Raw genomic sequence first — 16,979 nt, forward strand, 5'->3', positions numbered from 1 at the left:
ATCCGACGGGAACTTCATGGCCAGGTGCAAGGTGGAGACGATCACTCCGAAGGCATTTAGACAAGGTCTTCCTAGCAAGACATTGTAGGAAGTGTTAGCTTCAACCAAAAGGAATCTAACCCTTACCTCCCGACCGTCCTTCTGCGAGCCGATCCAGGTGCGGAGATCCAGGTAGCCCCTCGTGTCTACCCGCTCACCCGAGTATCCAAAGATTTGTTCGTTGTAGGGTACGATCAGGTCTTCGGACAAGTTCATCCTCTGGAACGTTTTCTAGTACAGAATGTTGACCGAGCTTCCCTGATCTACCAGGACCTTCCCAATCCCATACTCTGCTACTTCGATGGAGATGACCATCGCGTCGTCATGATCGGGGTCGAGGGCTTTGAAGTCCTCGTCGGTGAAGGTGATAGGGGGCATCGATCGCACCTTCTTCTCCACCAGGTGGACCGACTTGAGCGCCCGGACATGCCTCTTTCGAGCAGATGAGCTCGATCCTCCTCTGGCGAATCCCCTCGAGATGGTGTTGATGTAACCCCTTAAGGGTTTATCCCTGCTCCGACTGTGACTCCTCCTCGGGCTTCGGTGTGCCCTAGATGGCTCCCTCCTTCGCCTATCAGGCTCTCGCTCTCACCGCTTCTCCCACTTGGTTGGGGCTTGTCTTCGTGCCGGGCTTCTGTTCCTGATCGGGCTTCGCTGGGGGCGGTCCTGCTGAATGTACTTCTTCAGGTGCCCTTGGCAAATCAGCTCCTCAATCTTGTTGCGGAGCGTATGACACTCCTCCGTGGTATGGCCGATCGTCCGATGGTACTGACAGTGCTTGCTGCGATCGGCGTCGGGAGGTGGAGGCTTCTTTCTGGACGGTGGAAGTGAGTCGGCACTGAAGGCCTCTTGCAAGATCTTCGCCCGGGAAACAGCCAAGGGGGTATACGTGGTGAACTTGTACGTTTTCTTCTCGTTGGGCCGAGCAAGGGGTTTGCTCGGTCGGGGGGCGCTTTTTTGTGATGCTGCATCTTCCTTCTCCCTCTTCTTCACCCTAAATTCCTGCATGTCTTCCATCCGGATGAACTTGGCCGCTCGCTCCCTCATCTCTTCCATCGTCTTTGGCTTCTTGCGACTTATCTTGTTTGCAAACACGCCCGACTGCAGTCCGTATGAAAAGTGATGCCTATCGATTTCGTCGCTGAGGTCTTTTATCTTGATCGACATACGGTTATACCGATCAAGGTAACTCCTCAGCGACTCCCCGTTAGAGATGGTAAATAAACCCATCCCCGTGGGTATTGTCCGAACCCGTCCCCGTTTTGACGGGAAATCCCTGCATTGACTGGGTATGGGTATGGGTATGGGGAATCCCCGACTTTTTCAGTTGGGTATGGGGATGGGTATGGGGATGTACATATCCCCGCCACAATACCCGTCCCCGCCATATCTCTATTCTCGTTTAAATTATTAAAATATCTACAATTAATTAAGTAACCATATATATATATATATATATATATATATATATATATATATATATATATATATATATTCTATTTTTTATTTCTTTTAATTATTTGGTTTGTCATGAAACTTATTCACATTTCCAAAATAAATTTTATCTTATCATAACCTTTATGTAATTATGTTAAAATGATGTATATTAATTAAAAAAATTTATGCTCACAATATTTCTATTATTTTTTTAATATGTTTATTTATTGTATATTTTCCTTTCACATGAGAATGTTTATACTCTCCATTTAAGGTAATATAAAAAAAAATTCTTTACTTATTATTATTATTAATTTTTGTTTAATTTGAATAACTCTTTTGTTTCATTAAAATAATTTTCGTTATTTTTCAACCACTGAGTATATATGTTGATATTTGAAAAGTTTTCTTAGTTCTCTAAGATATTTTTCATCTTATCATACCTTAATTATATATTTGATTTCCTTTGTGCAATTTCTTTCGATAGTCTCTAAAATTATTTCTAAAACACACATTTGTTAGTTTTTTAATATTTTTATTTATTGTTTATTATTTTCATCATGTAGAATAATATTTCGATATATTTTATCTAATTATTTTTTATTTTATAACTCATTATTAATCATACTGTAATTTTTTCACTTTAAATTATGTTTGAAGTGGTTAAAATTATATATATATATATATATAAAATGATATATATATATATATACATATATATATATATATATATATATATATATATATATATATATAAAATGATATTTAGGAATAGTATTGTTATGACTTTGGCAAGTGTACCAAGTCGCGCAAGTAGTAACCGGTAAGACCGGGATATCGTTTCCCAAGAGACTCGTGTATACTAAATATTTGCGAAATTAGTGACTAATTTAAACTAACGAATAAATCCATATTTTGAGTTTTAATGTATGAAATTAAACTTTGCATAAATAATTAAAATTGAACTTTGGAAGTTAAAGGCACTTAGTGAATGGAAAAGATTAGAAATGATATGACTTGATATTGCCGGGGTTAGAATTCACCAACTATGCTCTCATGCAACTACAATTTAACATCCTCTTCATTAATATGCTAATGCCAACCCACAATATTACTCAAACCCTAATTCCTTAAAAGATTGAGCCTAAATTTCCTTATTAAAAGTCAATTCCTTGAACTCTTAATAAGCAAATTTGCTTTATGCACAAAGGCTTAAGACAACCAATGGGTCAAGCCCCATTCCTAGGTACAAGCTCCATTGAGTTCTCTTATTCCAAATCTAGGTTTCAAAAGATATTTTCACACCCCATGAACCAAAAATCATGCAAGAGATGGCTAAATCAATGCAAGCTTTACGTGAAGAAATAAGAAGACTAGCAATTAATGAAAGAGTCATATATATAATCAAAACATTTGCATTTACACAAGAGTTTCGTGGCTACATCTAACCCCAACAAAAATGGGTTTAGCTTTCCATTGCCATGGAGAGCTTAAGCTTAAAAATGGAAGAGATGGAAGAGAAAGAGATACAAAGAGGAAGATGGAGCTGTTCCCACAAGCCCTAGCACTCCTCCAAGCTCTCCAAATGTGTTCTTCGTGCCTCCAAAATGCCAAAGATCCGTTTCCCTCCGCGAAAACAGAAGAAAAAGGGGTCACTTGACACATCAGCGAAAAAGGGCGCCTGGCGGAAGGGTCTCACCGCCAGGCGCAAGCCACCAAACAGGGGGCAAATCTTCCCGCTACCGCCCGGCGGTGACTAAGTGCCGCCAGGCGGTGACTAACAGTAGCGCCTGTCTGGCGCTTGGCTGGCGGTCTGTTCCGCCTGGCGCTGGCTTCGCGTCGCCAAGCGCTTCCTGTTGACATTTTTCTTCTCTCTTTGCTATTCCGGGTCACTCATTAGTCTGGATTTTAGGAACAAAGCTTCCCATCTACAAAAAGGACACAAAAATGGGGATTAGTGATATATTTAGATCAATGTAACCCACAATGTATTTATTTACAAAAGTAAGGTAAAATTGAGGATTAAGTAGGTTAAAAGCTTTGGAAGAGATGATTTTGCTAATGAAATATAGCTTGGATAATGGTAAAAATTAACATTATCAACTCCCCCAAACTTAAAACCTTGCTTGTCCTCAAGCAAAAAAGGTAACTTGGCCTAGATGAACAACACAAGTGCAATGATCTAGCAAATCAAGAAAACATATGTCAATTGTGCTTGCTCTTATTTGAAAGATTGTGTGGCACATGTGTTTCATTAGCAAGGCAAACTAAAGCTATGGTGTTCACAAAATAAAAATATCACAAGTGCATGCAAGAGTTTATAAGGGATCAACAATCATGGCAAAATGTTTCCTTGATCAATGGGAACCACTTCTCACAAGAACAAGTGTTTCACTCAAGCCCACTAGTGTATGGATATAAACAACATTCTCTCTACCATCACAATGTCACACAATTTAACTTTGCTTTTTGTTCAAAATGTCTAAGACTTTCACAAGCATGCTATCATCACAAGGTCTTTTATGGCTTGTATCGTGGCTAGGCTAAGAAGGAAATTTGGTTTTTCAGGATAACAAAAGTACCTTGAGCTAAGAGAGCAACTAATCAAATCATGAAAGTATTTTTCTCCCTTCTCTATTGAACCAATGAAACCAATTCCCAACTTGCTTGCACCAATTTTCTTTTCTTTTCTTTTCTTTTTTTTTTTTTGAATTGAACCAAAAACTTTACAAATTTTCCCATGCTCCCTTGTATTAGCAATAATTCCCCCAAACTTGAACCATACTCATGACTAACAATCATTTGCTCTCTCAAGCTCAAAGTAAGGTAGTCAAAATCTTCACTATGCTCAAGGTTCAAGGAATGGCACATATTATCTTTAAGGCTCAAAGAAGACTCAAAGGATTTGCACAAAAAATCAACTTAAAAAGGATTGGCTCAATTATGTAACAAGAAAAAGAAAGATGGCCTTGATCACCTGTAGCATGCAAGTAAATGAATAACAATTGAACTCAAGCAAAGTCAATTATGAGTCCACAGTGATAGCATTCACACAAATCAACTCTGGGGCACAACCTCTCACAGGGTATTTGGGTTCCACAATTGTCAACATATGCCAAAATCATTGATCACAATTAAACTCAAGCATCACTATATCAAAATGAGAACAACCTCAAGTTCATGCTCACAAGCTAATTCAACATCATTTCATAACAAGCACAAAAGATAATCATGAAAAGTAGTAATTCAATGCAAAAGATTAGTTCACCACAACCAAGTTACAAAGTTCTACACTATGCTAAAAAGATCAATACTATCAAAAGAAAGTTAAAACTGAAAACTAAAAGCATAAAATAAATCAGGACTATCAACAAAACAAGTCCTGCAAAAAGTGAATCATTCTCTCCAAGTGCTCAGGCATCATCCTCGCCCTCTGCGTCTAGATCCTCATCCTCATCCTCTGCAGCAGCTGAGGCTCCACCTCCCCCAGTAGTAGTGGCCTGGGCCCTAGGCCAAGCAACAGTGGCAGCAAACTCCTCAGCTGATGGGGTGTGCAGCTCAGGAATAGTTAGGGAGATGCCCCTAAGCATGTCAGCATTGGCCATCCCCATCCGGTATAAGGCTTGCATCTGGGGTTCCAGGAGCTGAAGGTGGTCGAGCTTGGCCTCCAAAGCCTGCAACCGCATGTCAATGATGGGTGTTGCCTCGGGCTCTGGCTCTGGCTCTGCCTGTGGCTGATGGCGCCTCCTGGGTCTAGGAGCAACTGAGCAGTACCTCTGAAAATATGAAAATTCCAGGTCCTGCGTTGCTTTCTCCAACGGGGGTACAGAAATATCCACCCCTGCCAGGCTGCAAGATGGGTGATGAGAGAGGGATGGCCAAGAGCGGCCTTGCCAGCGGCGTTAGCACACCGGTGGATCTCATTGGCAATGAATTGCCCTACATCCATCACCCGACCTGTCAGGATGGTGTATAGAATGGTGGCGCGTCCCTCCGTAAGATCAGAAACATGGGAGCACGGGGAGATATTGGCGTGCACAAATGCTGACCAGAAGCGGGCCAATGGGTGAAGGGAACCTCTCTGAATCGTACCCCTGTGAAATCCTTCACCCGCCAAGCAGAGTGCTTGGATCAGCTCTCCACGAGCCACGCCCTCATCATCCAACACTGAAAACTGGCACTCCACATCATCAGCCAGATGGGTGCCCAAAAACTCATTGATCGTGTCAGCATCAAAGGGCACCCTTTTCCCCCGCACATAATTGAGAAAGGTGGGGGCTGCTGAGGTGGTAACCTTGGCGTTAGCATAGAATTCCTTCACCAAGGTTACACTAAAAGTGCTAGGATAGCTACCTAGCCTTTCCCAGCCACGCCTGATCAACTCCAGCTGAAATTCGTTGACCTCCTCGGGCTTAAGAATCACTTTCCTCTCTGCCACCAACTTTCGTTGCATGACCACTTGGAAGCGGTCCTCATTATCCTTTGTGAGGAAGTAATGAGAGTAAATTCTCTCCTTTCGCTTTTGCCCTTTCGAAGGGTTGCCCATGGTGGTCTTCATTCTTTTGGGATTTGAGGAGGATGCCATCTGCAAAATAAACATTGGTAAAAAGAGGCAATTTAGAGTTAGCATTGAAGTGAGAGATTCAATCAAAAAGAGAGTTAATTGCATCTAAAGACTAAACTAGAACAACAAAATGTCAAGTCATTCATATGCAAAAACCCTTGTAGCATTGGTGCCTCACAACCCAAGCTACAATCACATGAAAATCAAAGAAAGAGGCAAAAACAGGGGCCAGCGCCTGGCCCCTCCAAAACGGCCGCCAGGCGCCAGCTGATACAGGGGCTCTGCAAGGCTCCGCCGCCTGGTGGAAAAATAGGCCAAAATTGCCACCGCCAGGCGGTACAAAACTGCAGCCATGGTTGTGTAGTAACAGCGCGGCACAGAAAGCAAGTAAAACAAGCACAATGGCAGCCAAAGCACATCAACACAAGCTTGTAAACAGAATATCAACATAAAAAACGAGAATCAAATCAAAGTAAAACCCTAACTAATGAATCAACAGTGGAGTAACAGCACCACATCATACAACGCGAGAATGAAAATAGCACAAGAAGGATGTTTTACTTGAGTGGAATGCACGAGTGAATGTTGCAAGAAGTGAGATTGGAGGGTGTGTAAGGTGAGTGGGTGCGTGGTAAGGAGGAAGAGCAGGGTTTCGCCTGGCGGGAATGTGGCGGCAGCGTGAGTGAGAGTGGTTAGGGCACGAGAAGGGTCAAATTGGAGGCTAGGATTTTGGAATTATGAGAGAAATTGGGAAAATAGAGTTAGGGATTTGAGAGAGAAAATGGGGGCTAGGGTTTTTGCAAGGTGAGAGTGTGAGGGCAGCGGCGCCAGGCGTGAGTGGAAGTTAAGGTGAGGGGTTGGGCCAGTTGAAAAACACGTTAAAAAGGGCCAACAGCGCTGACGCAGTGGTACCGCCTGGCGGGAGGTCACAAGCCGCTAGGCGGCGTATCAGTGAAATGCCTCTGCACCAGTTTTTCTGGTGTGGCGCCAGGCGGGCGCTAGGGGGCCCCCAGGCGGCTAGCTCCTGGAATGCTCCCAGGGGCTGAATTTACAGACTGCGCCTGGCGGGAGAGTGTGCACTGCCAGGCGGTTAAGCTGCAGGGGTGGAATTTTTGTGTTTTTGGGCTATGGTTGGGTTGGTTTTGACTCTATTGTGCTCCCACCAACCTTTCACTCTTGCAACATACTTTTTCAAGCTTTTCAACTTCAAACCAAGCATTCACACTCAAGCAAAACATTCAATTCACTTAACACATGCACACTTAACTTAAAACACAAATTCACTACACAAGCTATGCTACTATTATTCTCACAAACAACCAATTTTAGACTACCACATTCTATGATGCACAACGATTGAACTCCATCTAAAATGCAACAACAAGCACATGCTATCACGTCCTAAAACTAAACATGCTTAACAACATTCTAAGTTATACTTCCACAAATTAACAAATGCATGCAACAAAATTAGCACAAAGTTCAAACATCAATTCAAACACAAAACAATCATACTAACACAATTCACACATGCATACAAACATCATACTGAATTGAAAACGAAAATTAAAAGCTAAGATGAGTTTAGAGCACTGGGTTGCCTCCCAGAAAGCGCTTGTTTAACGTCACGAGCCTGACGGGTAAGGACTCTAGGCTTCACTGAGGTGCATGACGGTGGTCATCCTCAAAACTTCACCACCCAAATAAGGCTTGAGCCTTTGGCCATTCACTACCCAACTCCTTTGTGAGGAAGGGTCTTCAATTTCAATTGCCCCATAAGCTTTCACCTCTTTGATGGTAAATGGGCCTGACCACTTGGATTTCAACATCCCTGGGAATAATTTGAATCTTGAGTTGAACAGAAGCACTTGTTGACCGGTTTTGAAGTCTCTTTTCACCAACTTCCTATCATGATAGGCCTTTACTTTCTCTTTATAGCTCTTGGAGGACTCATAGGCATTGAGTCGCATTTCTCCCAACTCATGAAGTTGTAGCTTCCTCTTCTCCCCTGACAAGGATGGATCAAAATTCAAGAACTTCATGGCCCAATAGGCTTTGTGCTCCAACTCCACCGGAAGATGACAAGCCTTCCCATATACCAATTGGAATGGAGTCAACCCAATTGGAGTCTTGAATGCAGTCCTATAGGCCCACAGAGCATCGTCTAACTTAATAGACCAATCCTTTCTTGAGGAAGAAGTTGTCTTCTCAAGGATCCTCTTGATTTCTCTATTTGACACCTCTGCTTGTCCATTTGACTGAGGATGGTAGGGAGAGGCAACTCTGTGTCTGACATTGTAGTGCTCCAAGACTTTCTTCAATTGAGTGTTGCAGAAGTGAGAACCTCCATCACTTATCAAGACTCTTGGGACACCAAATCTGGAGAATATGTTCTTCTTGAGAAACTTGATGATTGTCTTAGCATCATTTGTGGGCGTGGCAACAGCTTCCACCCATTTGCTGACATAGTCCACAGCCAACAAAATATACTCCTTAGAGAATGAGGAAGGCAAGGAGCCAATGAAATCAATACCCCAGCAATCAAACACTTCAACCTCGAGTATGTTCTGCAAAGGCATTTCATTCCTTCTGGAGATACTCCCTGTTCTTTGGCACTTGTCACAGTGTTTCACGTGTGCATGAGAGTCCTTGAAAATGCTCGGCCAATAGAACCCAGATTGTAGAACCTTTGCAGCTGTTCTTTCTCCACTGTAGTGTCCTCCATAGGGTGAATTGTGGCAGTGCCACAAGATATCTCTTGCCTCCTCTTCAGACACACATCTCCTCAACAAATTGTCTGCCCCAATCTTGAAAAGATGAGGATCATCCCACACATAGTATTTTGCTTCCCTGAACAACTTCTGTTGCTGATGCCAACTCATATCCTCAGGAACAACTTGAGCAGCCTTAAAGTTTGCAATTTCTGCAAACCAAGGTCTATTAGATACTAGGAGCAGCTTTTCATCAGGGAATTCTTCTAACACTTCCTGCTCCAGTGTGGTCACCTCTTCATTCACCAGTCTTGACAGATGGTCTGTCACTTGATTTTCACAACCCTTCTTGTCTTTAATCTCAAGATCAAATTCCTGCAACAACAAAATCCACCTAATGAGTCTAGGTTTAGAATCAGGTTTAGTAAGCAAGTATTTGATTGCAGCATGATCAGTGTAAACCACTACTTTAGAACCAATGAGATAAGAACGAAATTTTTCCAAGACATACACTATTGCTAGTAACTCCTTTTCAGTAGTTGCATAATTCACTTGATGTTCATTAAGGACTTTACTAGCATAGTGTATGGAGTGAAAAATTTTATTCTTTCTTTGCCCCAAAACAGCCCCAACCGCATAATCACTTGCATCACACATAAGTTCAAAATCAAGTTCCCAATTAGGTGCAATGATTATGGGTGCGGAGACTAGGCTGGTTTTCAAAAGATTGAAAGCATTTAAACATTCAACATCAAAATTGAAGGAAATATCCTTATTGAGCAAGTTGCTCAATGGCTTGGCTATCTTGGAGAAATCCTCGATGAAGCGTCGGTAGAAACCCGCATGTCCAAGAAAGCTCCAGATTACCTTCACATTTGTTGGTGGTGGGAGTTTCTCAATGACATCCACCTTTGCTTTGTCCACTTCAATGCCCTTGGAAGATATTTTGTGGCCCAAGACAATCCCTTCAGTCACCATGAAATGGCATTTCTCCCAATTGAGAATGAGATTGGTTTCAACACATCTCTTGAGCACAACTTCCAAATTTGCCAAGCAAAGATCGAATGAACTTCCAAACACCGAGAAGTCATCCATGAAGACCTCTATGCACTTCTCCACAAGGTCGGAGAAAATAGCCAACATGCATCGTTGAAACGTGGCTGGTGCATTACAAAGCCCAAATCGCATCTTTCTGTAGGCATAGATACCAAAAGGGCAAGTGAAGGCGGTCTTCTCTTGGTCTTTAGGGTCCACCACAATCTGGTTATAACCAGAATAGCCATCCAAAAAGCAATAGAAAGCTTGACCCACCAATCTCTCTAACATTTGATCCATGAAAGGAAGAGGGAAGTGATCCTTCCTTGTGGCCTTGTTCAGCTTCCTGTAGTCTATGCACATCCTCCAGCCGGTCACGGTTCGTGTGGGTATCAACTCATTCTTGTCATTACGAACCACTGTCATGCCGCCCTTCTTGGGAACCACTTGCACTGGACTCACCCATGCACTATCAGAGATTGGGTAGATAATCCCAGCATCTAGGAGTTTCAATACCTCCTTTCTCACCTCCTCTTTCATCACAGGATTTAACCTTCTCTGAGGTTGTGCCACTGGCTTGAAATCCTCCTCCATGAAGATTCTATGCATACAGTAGGAGGGACTGATTCCCTTCAGATCAGATATGGACCAACCAATGGCTCCTGAGTTGACTTTTAACACCTCAATCAACTTTTCTTCTTTTGAGGGTGATAAGGAGCTACTGATAATCACAGGTTTGTTGCTACCCCTTTCAAGAAACACATACTTCAAATGTTGGGGCAACATCTTCAACTCCACTTTTGGCTCTGTGACTTCATTCTCACCCTTCAAGTCTTCCATCTTCGCCTCATGAGGAGGGATTTCCTTCAAAGCGTCAAGATTGGCTAAGCACTCATCAATCTCTTTCTCCTCCTCATCATTGAGAGTCTCAAAGGCATCAAGTAGAGCTTTCTCTAGAGGAGATGAGGCATGTAAATCTTTCTTGGAGCTCATGAGTGTTGAAAGGGGGAGCCTTTCATCCATAAATGAAGAACAATTTTGATGATGTCTACTAATCTGGGATAAAACATAGCTTGGTCCAGTTAGGATATGCATTAGACAAATAGTTTCTCTTTATCAAATGTATTTCAGGCCTGCTGTGTAATCCTGCACATGATTAGTTTCTGAACTAATGGATTAGCTGTGAAGTCTGGCACAAAATGAGTAAAAATGTACTCACGATAATCGATTAGGTAATTTGCTAATCAAATTAGTGACAGCAAAAACCTTTGTATAAAAGCTGTTTTGGAATCTGTTTTGGGTCGGAGAATTTTAGAAAGATCACGCAGTCTTCATCTGAGATAGAGCCATCTAAGAGACACAAAAGCTTCAGAAGATTCTGCAATAACTCAAGTACAGATCCAAGAAGAGTTGATGGTTGATTCTACCATGATGGATCTTGCTTGATTCAAGGAGCATCAAGTCAAATCTGCACAACTTAGGTGTATTCGTTTCTTGTTTTGTTTTCTGTATTTCTGATTACAGTAGCTTCAGTGTTTGAAGTGTGGACCTAGGTGCAATTGTGTGGATGCATTGCTCCTAGGGGGAGTTCTTGATTGTTAAATCAAGTTCTTGGGTTTTGGGAGTTAGAATTACATAGGTGTGCTTGTAATTCTTGGAACCTTTCTGTTTAGTGGAATCCTCCTAAGTGTGTTACTTAGGAGAAGACTGGATGTAGATTCTTTTTGAATCGAACCAGTATAAATTGTGTGTCTTGCTTCTTTCTTCTCTCTCATAATCTTTCTTGATTGATTTAAACAGTCCATTAACCCAAAACTGCGAAATTGATTAATTGAGCTTTAAAACCTAAAGATTTATTCAAGAATCATCTTAAACCATATAAAAGCTTGTTAATCAACTCAGATCCCTTTGTGGTTAAGATAATTAGACATATCTGTTTTTAACAATGAGCACTTCATCAAGCATATCAACTCTGAAGCATCCTCCAATATCTTTTGGGTGAGACATGGCTTCAAAGACATTAAAGTTCACTTCTTCATCTTGAACTCTCACTGTGAGTTTGCCATCATCAACATCAATTAGCACTCTTGCAGTCTTCATAAATGGCCTCCCCAATATGAGAGGAACTTCAACATCCTCCTCCATCTCCATTATAACAAAGTCCACTGGGAATAGGAACTTGTCAACTTTAACTAGCACATCCTCCACTACTCCGTGAGGGTACTTGATTGACCTATCCGCCAGTTGCAATGTCATTCGAGTGGGCTTGATTTCCAACTCCCCAATCTTCTTAAGCATAGAAAGAGGCATCAAGTTGATGCTAGCACCCAAATCAAGTAAGGCCTTCCCCACAGCTAGGCTCCCAATTGTGACTGGAAGTGTAAAGCTGCCAGGATCCTTAAACTTTGGAGGCAACATCTTCTAAATGATAGCACTGCATCCAGCCTCTAGTCCTATGGTTTCCTCTTCAATAAATCTTCTCTTCTTTGTGAGGATTTCCTTCATAAACTTTGCATAGGTTGGAATTTGCTCCAAGGCTTCTGAGAAGGGAATATTGATTTGAAGCCTCTTGAAAATGTCCAGAAACCTTGCAAATTGCCTTTCTTTGTCTTTCTTTGAAGGCTTGAGAGGATATGGGAGAATTTTCACTGGTGGTGGTTTTAATGCCACTTCCTTCTTTTTCTCATTTTCTCTATTTTCAATTTTATTCTCTTCCTCTTCTACAACAATTTCCTCATCTATCTCTTCCTCATCTTTTTCTTCTCCTTTATCATTGGGCTTGGCTTTAGCTTCATCACTTCCTTTAGCATTCAACCCCACTTCTTTACCACTTCTTGTGACCACCGCTTTGCATTGCTCTTTGGGATTGGCTTCGGTGTTGGCAGAAAATGAACTACTTTGTTGATTCGCCACTTGCTTGGCCAATTGCCCCACTTGCACCTCCAAGTTTTTAATTGAGGCATCGGTGTTCTTCTGATTCTGAATTGACATTTGTATGAATTGCTGCATCATGTCTTCAAGCTTGGATGTTCTATCAGACAAAGAAGGATGTTGGTAAGTTTGTTGATGTGGGGGCCTATTGGAAGGTCCAGCTTGGCCCATGTTTTGATGAGGTCTCCATCCTTGGTTATAATTCCGTGGTCGGCCTTGATTGCCCATATAACTAACTTCCTCTTGAGATGTGCTTGGCATAGCACATTGCCCATTAGTATGGTTTCCTCCACATAACTCACAACTTTGCACTTGTTGGAGTTGAGCTATAGAGGCATTTTGAAGCTCTTGAGGAAGTTGTGACAGTTTCTTCATGAGGGTCTCCAGCTGCTGAGTCATAATCTTGTTTTGAGCCAATAGAGCATCTTGAGATTGAAGCTCTGGAATACCCTTCTTTTGAGAATGGGCTCTCTCAGTGTAAGCTTCATTATCATTGGCGGCCATATTCTCTATTAACTCATAAGCTTCCTCTGGCGTCTTCCACTTGATACTCCCACTGGCAGAGGCATCTAACATCAACTTTGACTGGGATTTAAGACCTGCCAAGAAAAGAGTAAGCTGTGTAGGTTGATCAAACCCATGAATGGGAGTCTTCCTCAGCAGTCCCTTGAATCTATCCCATGCTTGGCCCAAGGACTCATCCATATCTTGTTGAAATGCCGAGATTTCCTGTTTTCCCTTATTAACCTTGGACTGGGGGAAATATTTGCTCAAGAACTTTGCAACCACATCATCCCAGTTAGTGAGGCTATTTTCAGGAAAGGAATTCAACCAGGCTTTTGCAAGTCCTGCTAGTGAGAACGGGAAGAGACTCAAGCGTATGGCTTCATCAGGAACTTGATGGATCTTCACAGTATTGCATATCTCCAAGAATGTGGCCAGATGAGTGTAGGGATTCTCATGAGCCAGGCCATTGAACTGATTACTCTGCACCGGATGAATAAGAGCTAGCTTCATCTCCATGTTGGTGGCATTGACAGTTGGCCTAGCAATACTGTTGAAGTTAACATGGCCTGTGAACGCTGCATAATCTTCCAAAGTGCGTCTTTCACGACCTCTACCATCACCATGAGGATTGTCTGCCATTTCTTCTTCTGGCAAAGGATCAGGATTCTGAGAAGTAGATGAAAGAGTGTCTGAAGCAGAAGAGTGATGGACAACTTGTTGTGCTTGAGCTCGTCTTCTCCTTGTGGCACTATTGTTTCTACGGGCAGTTTTCTCTATCTCGGGATCAACAAGGAGTGGTTCTGAAGATGCAGTCCTCCTTGTACGGATCCTACCCTGCATAAACTATAGAGCAATAACAAAAGCAAGCTCGAACTACAAGTTAGCCCAAAATTAATGTGCGTATAAAAGTAAACAAAAACAGTAAATATGCACAAAAGAATTTAAGTCTAAATAAGTCAGAAATCACACAAAAGTCTAGTATTAGACACGGGTCCCCAGCAACGGCGCCAAAAACTTGTTATGACTTTGACAAGTGTACGAAGTCGCGCAAGTAGTAACCGGTAAGACCGGGATATCGTTTCCCAAGAGACTCGTGTATACTAAATATTTGCGAAATTAGTGACTAATTTAAACTAACGAATAAATCCATATTTTGAGTTTTAATGTATGAAATTAAACTTTGCATAAATAATTAAAATTGAACTTTGGAAGTTAAAGGCACTTAGTGAATGGAAAAGATTAGAAATGATATGACTTGATATTGCCGGGGTTAGAATTCACCAACTATGCTCTCATGCAACTACAATTTAACATCCTCTTCATTAATATGCTAATGCCAACCCACAATATTACTCAAACCCTAATTCCTTAAAAGATTGAGCCTAAATTTCCTTATTAAAAGTCAATTCCTTGAACTCTTAATAAGCAAATTTGCTTTATGCACAAAGGCTTAAGACAACCAATGGGTCAAGCCCCATTCCTAGGTACAAGCTCCATTGAGTTCTCTTATTCCAAATCTAGGTTTCAAAAGATATTTTCACACCCCATGAACCAAAAATCATGCAAGAGATGGCTAAATCAATGCAAGCTTTACGTGAAGAAATAAGAAGACTAGCAATTAATGAAAGAGTCATATATAATCAAAGCATTTGCATTTACACAAGAGTTTCGTGGCTACATCTAACCCCAACAAAAATGGGTTTAGCTCTCCATTACCATGGAGAGCTCAAGCTTAAAAATGGAAGAGATGGAAGAGAAAGAGATACAAAGAGGAAGATGGAGCTGTTCCCACAAGCCCTAGCACTCCTCCAAGCTCTCCAAATGTGTTCTTCGTGCCTCCAAAATGCCAAAGATCCGTTTTCCTCCGCGAAAACAGAAGAAAAAGGGGTCACTTGACACATCAGCGAAAAAGGGCGCCTGGCGGAAGGGTCTCACCGCCAGGCGCAAGCCACCAAACAGGGGGCAAATCTTCCCGCTACCGCCCGGCGGTGACTAAGTGCCGCCAGGCGATGACTAACAGTAGCGCCTGTCTGGCGCTTGGCTGGCGGTCTGTTCCGCCTGGCGCTGGCTTCGCGTCGCCAGGCGCTTCCTGTTGACATTTTTCTTCTCTCTTTGCTATTTCGGGTCACTCATTAGTCTGGATTTTAGGAACAAAGCTTCCCATCTACAAAAAGGACACAAAAATGGGGATTAGTGATATATTTAGATCAATGTAACCCACAATGTATTTATTTACAAAAGTAAGGTAAAATTGAGGATTAAGTAGGTTAAAAACTTTGGAAGAGATGATTTTGCTAATGAAATATAGCTTGGATAATGGTAAAAATTAACATTATCAAGTATATGATAATTCACTATAAGAAAAACATGAAATAGTGACTGATTTAGTCATTAACCCATATCAGTCACTATTTTTCGTCATTGGTGGTAGTAGTTGATTTATTATCTGAATTAGTGATTAAATTAGTGACCGATTCAATGATCGAATCGGTACTTGATTTAGTGACCAATTTAATTACTAATGTATTTGTAATTTGATGACAACTTTTTTGGTCACTAATGATATTTCTATTTAATTTTAACCACTTCAAACATAATTTAATAATTAGTTCTCTAACGTATTTTTCATCTTATCATATCTTAATTATACATTTGATTTCCTTTGTGCGATTTCTTTCAATAGTCTCTCAAATTATTTCTAAAACACACATTTGTTAGTTTTTTAATATTTTTATTTATTGTTTATTTTCATCATGTAGAATAATATTTCGATATATTCTATCTAATTATTTTTATTTTATAACTCATTATTAATCATACTATAGTTTTTTCACTTTAAATTATGTTTGAAGTGGTTAGAATTATATATATATATATATATATATATATATATATATATATAATGATATTTAGGAATAGTATATGATAATTCACTACAAGAAAAACATGAAATAGTGACTAATTTATTCATTAACCCATATCAGTCACTATTTTTCGTCATTGGTGGTAGTAGTTGATTTATTGTCTGAATTAGTGATTAAATTAGTGACCTATTCAATGATCGAATCGGTACTTGATTTAGTGACCAATTTAATTACTAATTTATTTGTAATTTGATGACAAATTTTTTGGTCACTAATGATATTTCTATTTAATTTTAACCACTTCAAACATAATTTAATAATTAGTTCTCTAAGGTATTTTTCATCTTATCATATCTTAATTATACATTTGATTTCCTTTATGCGATTTCTTTCAATAGTCTCTCAAATTATTTCTAAAACACACATTTGCTAGTTTTTTAATATTTTTATTTATTGTTTATTTTCATCATGTAGAATAATATTTTGATATATTCTATCTAATTATTTGTTATTTTATAGCTCATTATTAATCATACTGTAATTTTTTTCACTTTAATTGTATAAATAACTTTTATTTACTACAATATAAAAATTTAATGTAATTGCTATGAATATTTTTTTGTCACCATCCAACATATATTGAAGTTCAAAAGATACAAAATCTATGTCAAAATTTTATTATTATATTTATTATTTGTTCTTTGTGTCATTTTGATCAAGTGACGTATTATAACTTTTATTAGTGTATAAAAAAGAGATTCATTAGAATTTAAATAATTGAAGTAAACAAACATTTAAAATATATTTTAATTTGAATATTTGTTTTCCTTTTATATTTTTTTGAAATATTTTTTAATTTTATCAACTAAGTTCATCAATGTTGTAGTTTAC

At 40.2% G+C, this 16,979-nt stretch overlaps 2 protein-coding genes across 2 annotated transcripts; both read right to left on the reverse strand.

Annotated features, from left to right (window-relative positions):
* Nucleotides 1-270: 270 nt before the first annotated feature.
* Nucleotides 271-1,269, reverse strand: LOC114181941. Its single transcript, XM_028068630.1, has 2 exons — nucleotides 632-1,269; nucleotides 271-499 (listed from the first exon to the last, which is right to left on the reverse strand). Exons 1-2 carry the CDS (start codon nucleotides 1,267-1,269, stop codon nucleotides 271-273), a joined length of 867 nt encoding a protein of 288 aa, XP_027924431.1.
* A 10,440-nt stretch (nucleotides 1,270-11,709) lies between these two features.
* On the reverse strand, nucleotides 11,710-12,204 carry LOC114181970. Its single transcript, XM_028068687.1, has one exon. The coding sequence runs from the start codon at nucleotides 12,202-12,204 to the stop codon at nucleotides 11,710-11,712; it is 495 nt and encodes a 164-aa protein (XP_027924488.1).
* Nucleotides 12,205-16,979: the final 4,775 nt, after the last annotated feature.

The sequence above is a fragment of the Vigna unguiculata genome, chromosome 1 (genome assembly GCF_004118075.2).
Source record: "Vigna unguiculata cultivar IT97K-499-35 chromosome 1, ASM411807v1, whole genome shotgun sequence".
Classification (NCBI taxonomy): domain Eukaryota; kingdom Viridiplantae; phylum Streptophyta; class Magnoliopsida; order Fabales; family Fabaceae; genus Vigna; species Vigna unguiculata.

Bases quoted from the DNA above. Each gene is read 5' to 3' on its own strand.
- LOC114181941 (XM_028068630.1), bottom strand. From the start codon at position 1,269: ATGGGTTTATTTACCATCTCTAACGGGGAGTCGCTGAGGAGTTACCTT. The intron at 500-631 runs GTGAGAGCGAGA...GGGATTCGCCAG, and splicing joins CCAACCAAGTGGGAGAAGCG to AGGAGGATCGAGCTCATCTG.
- LOC114181970 (XM_028068687.1), bottom strand. From the start codon at position 12,204: ATGTTGCCTCCAAAGTTTAAGGATCCTGGCAGCTTTACACTTCCAGTC.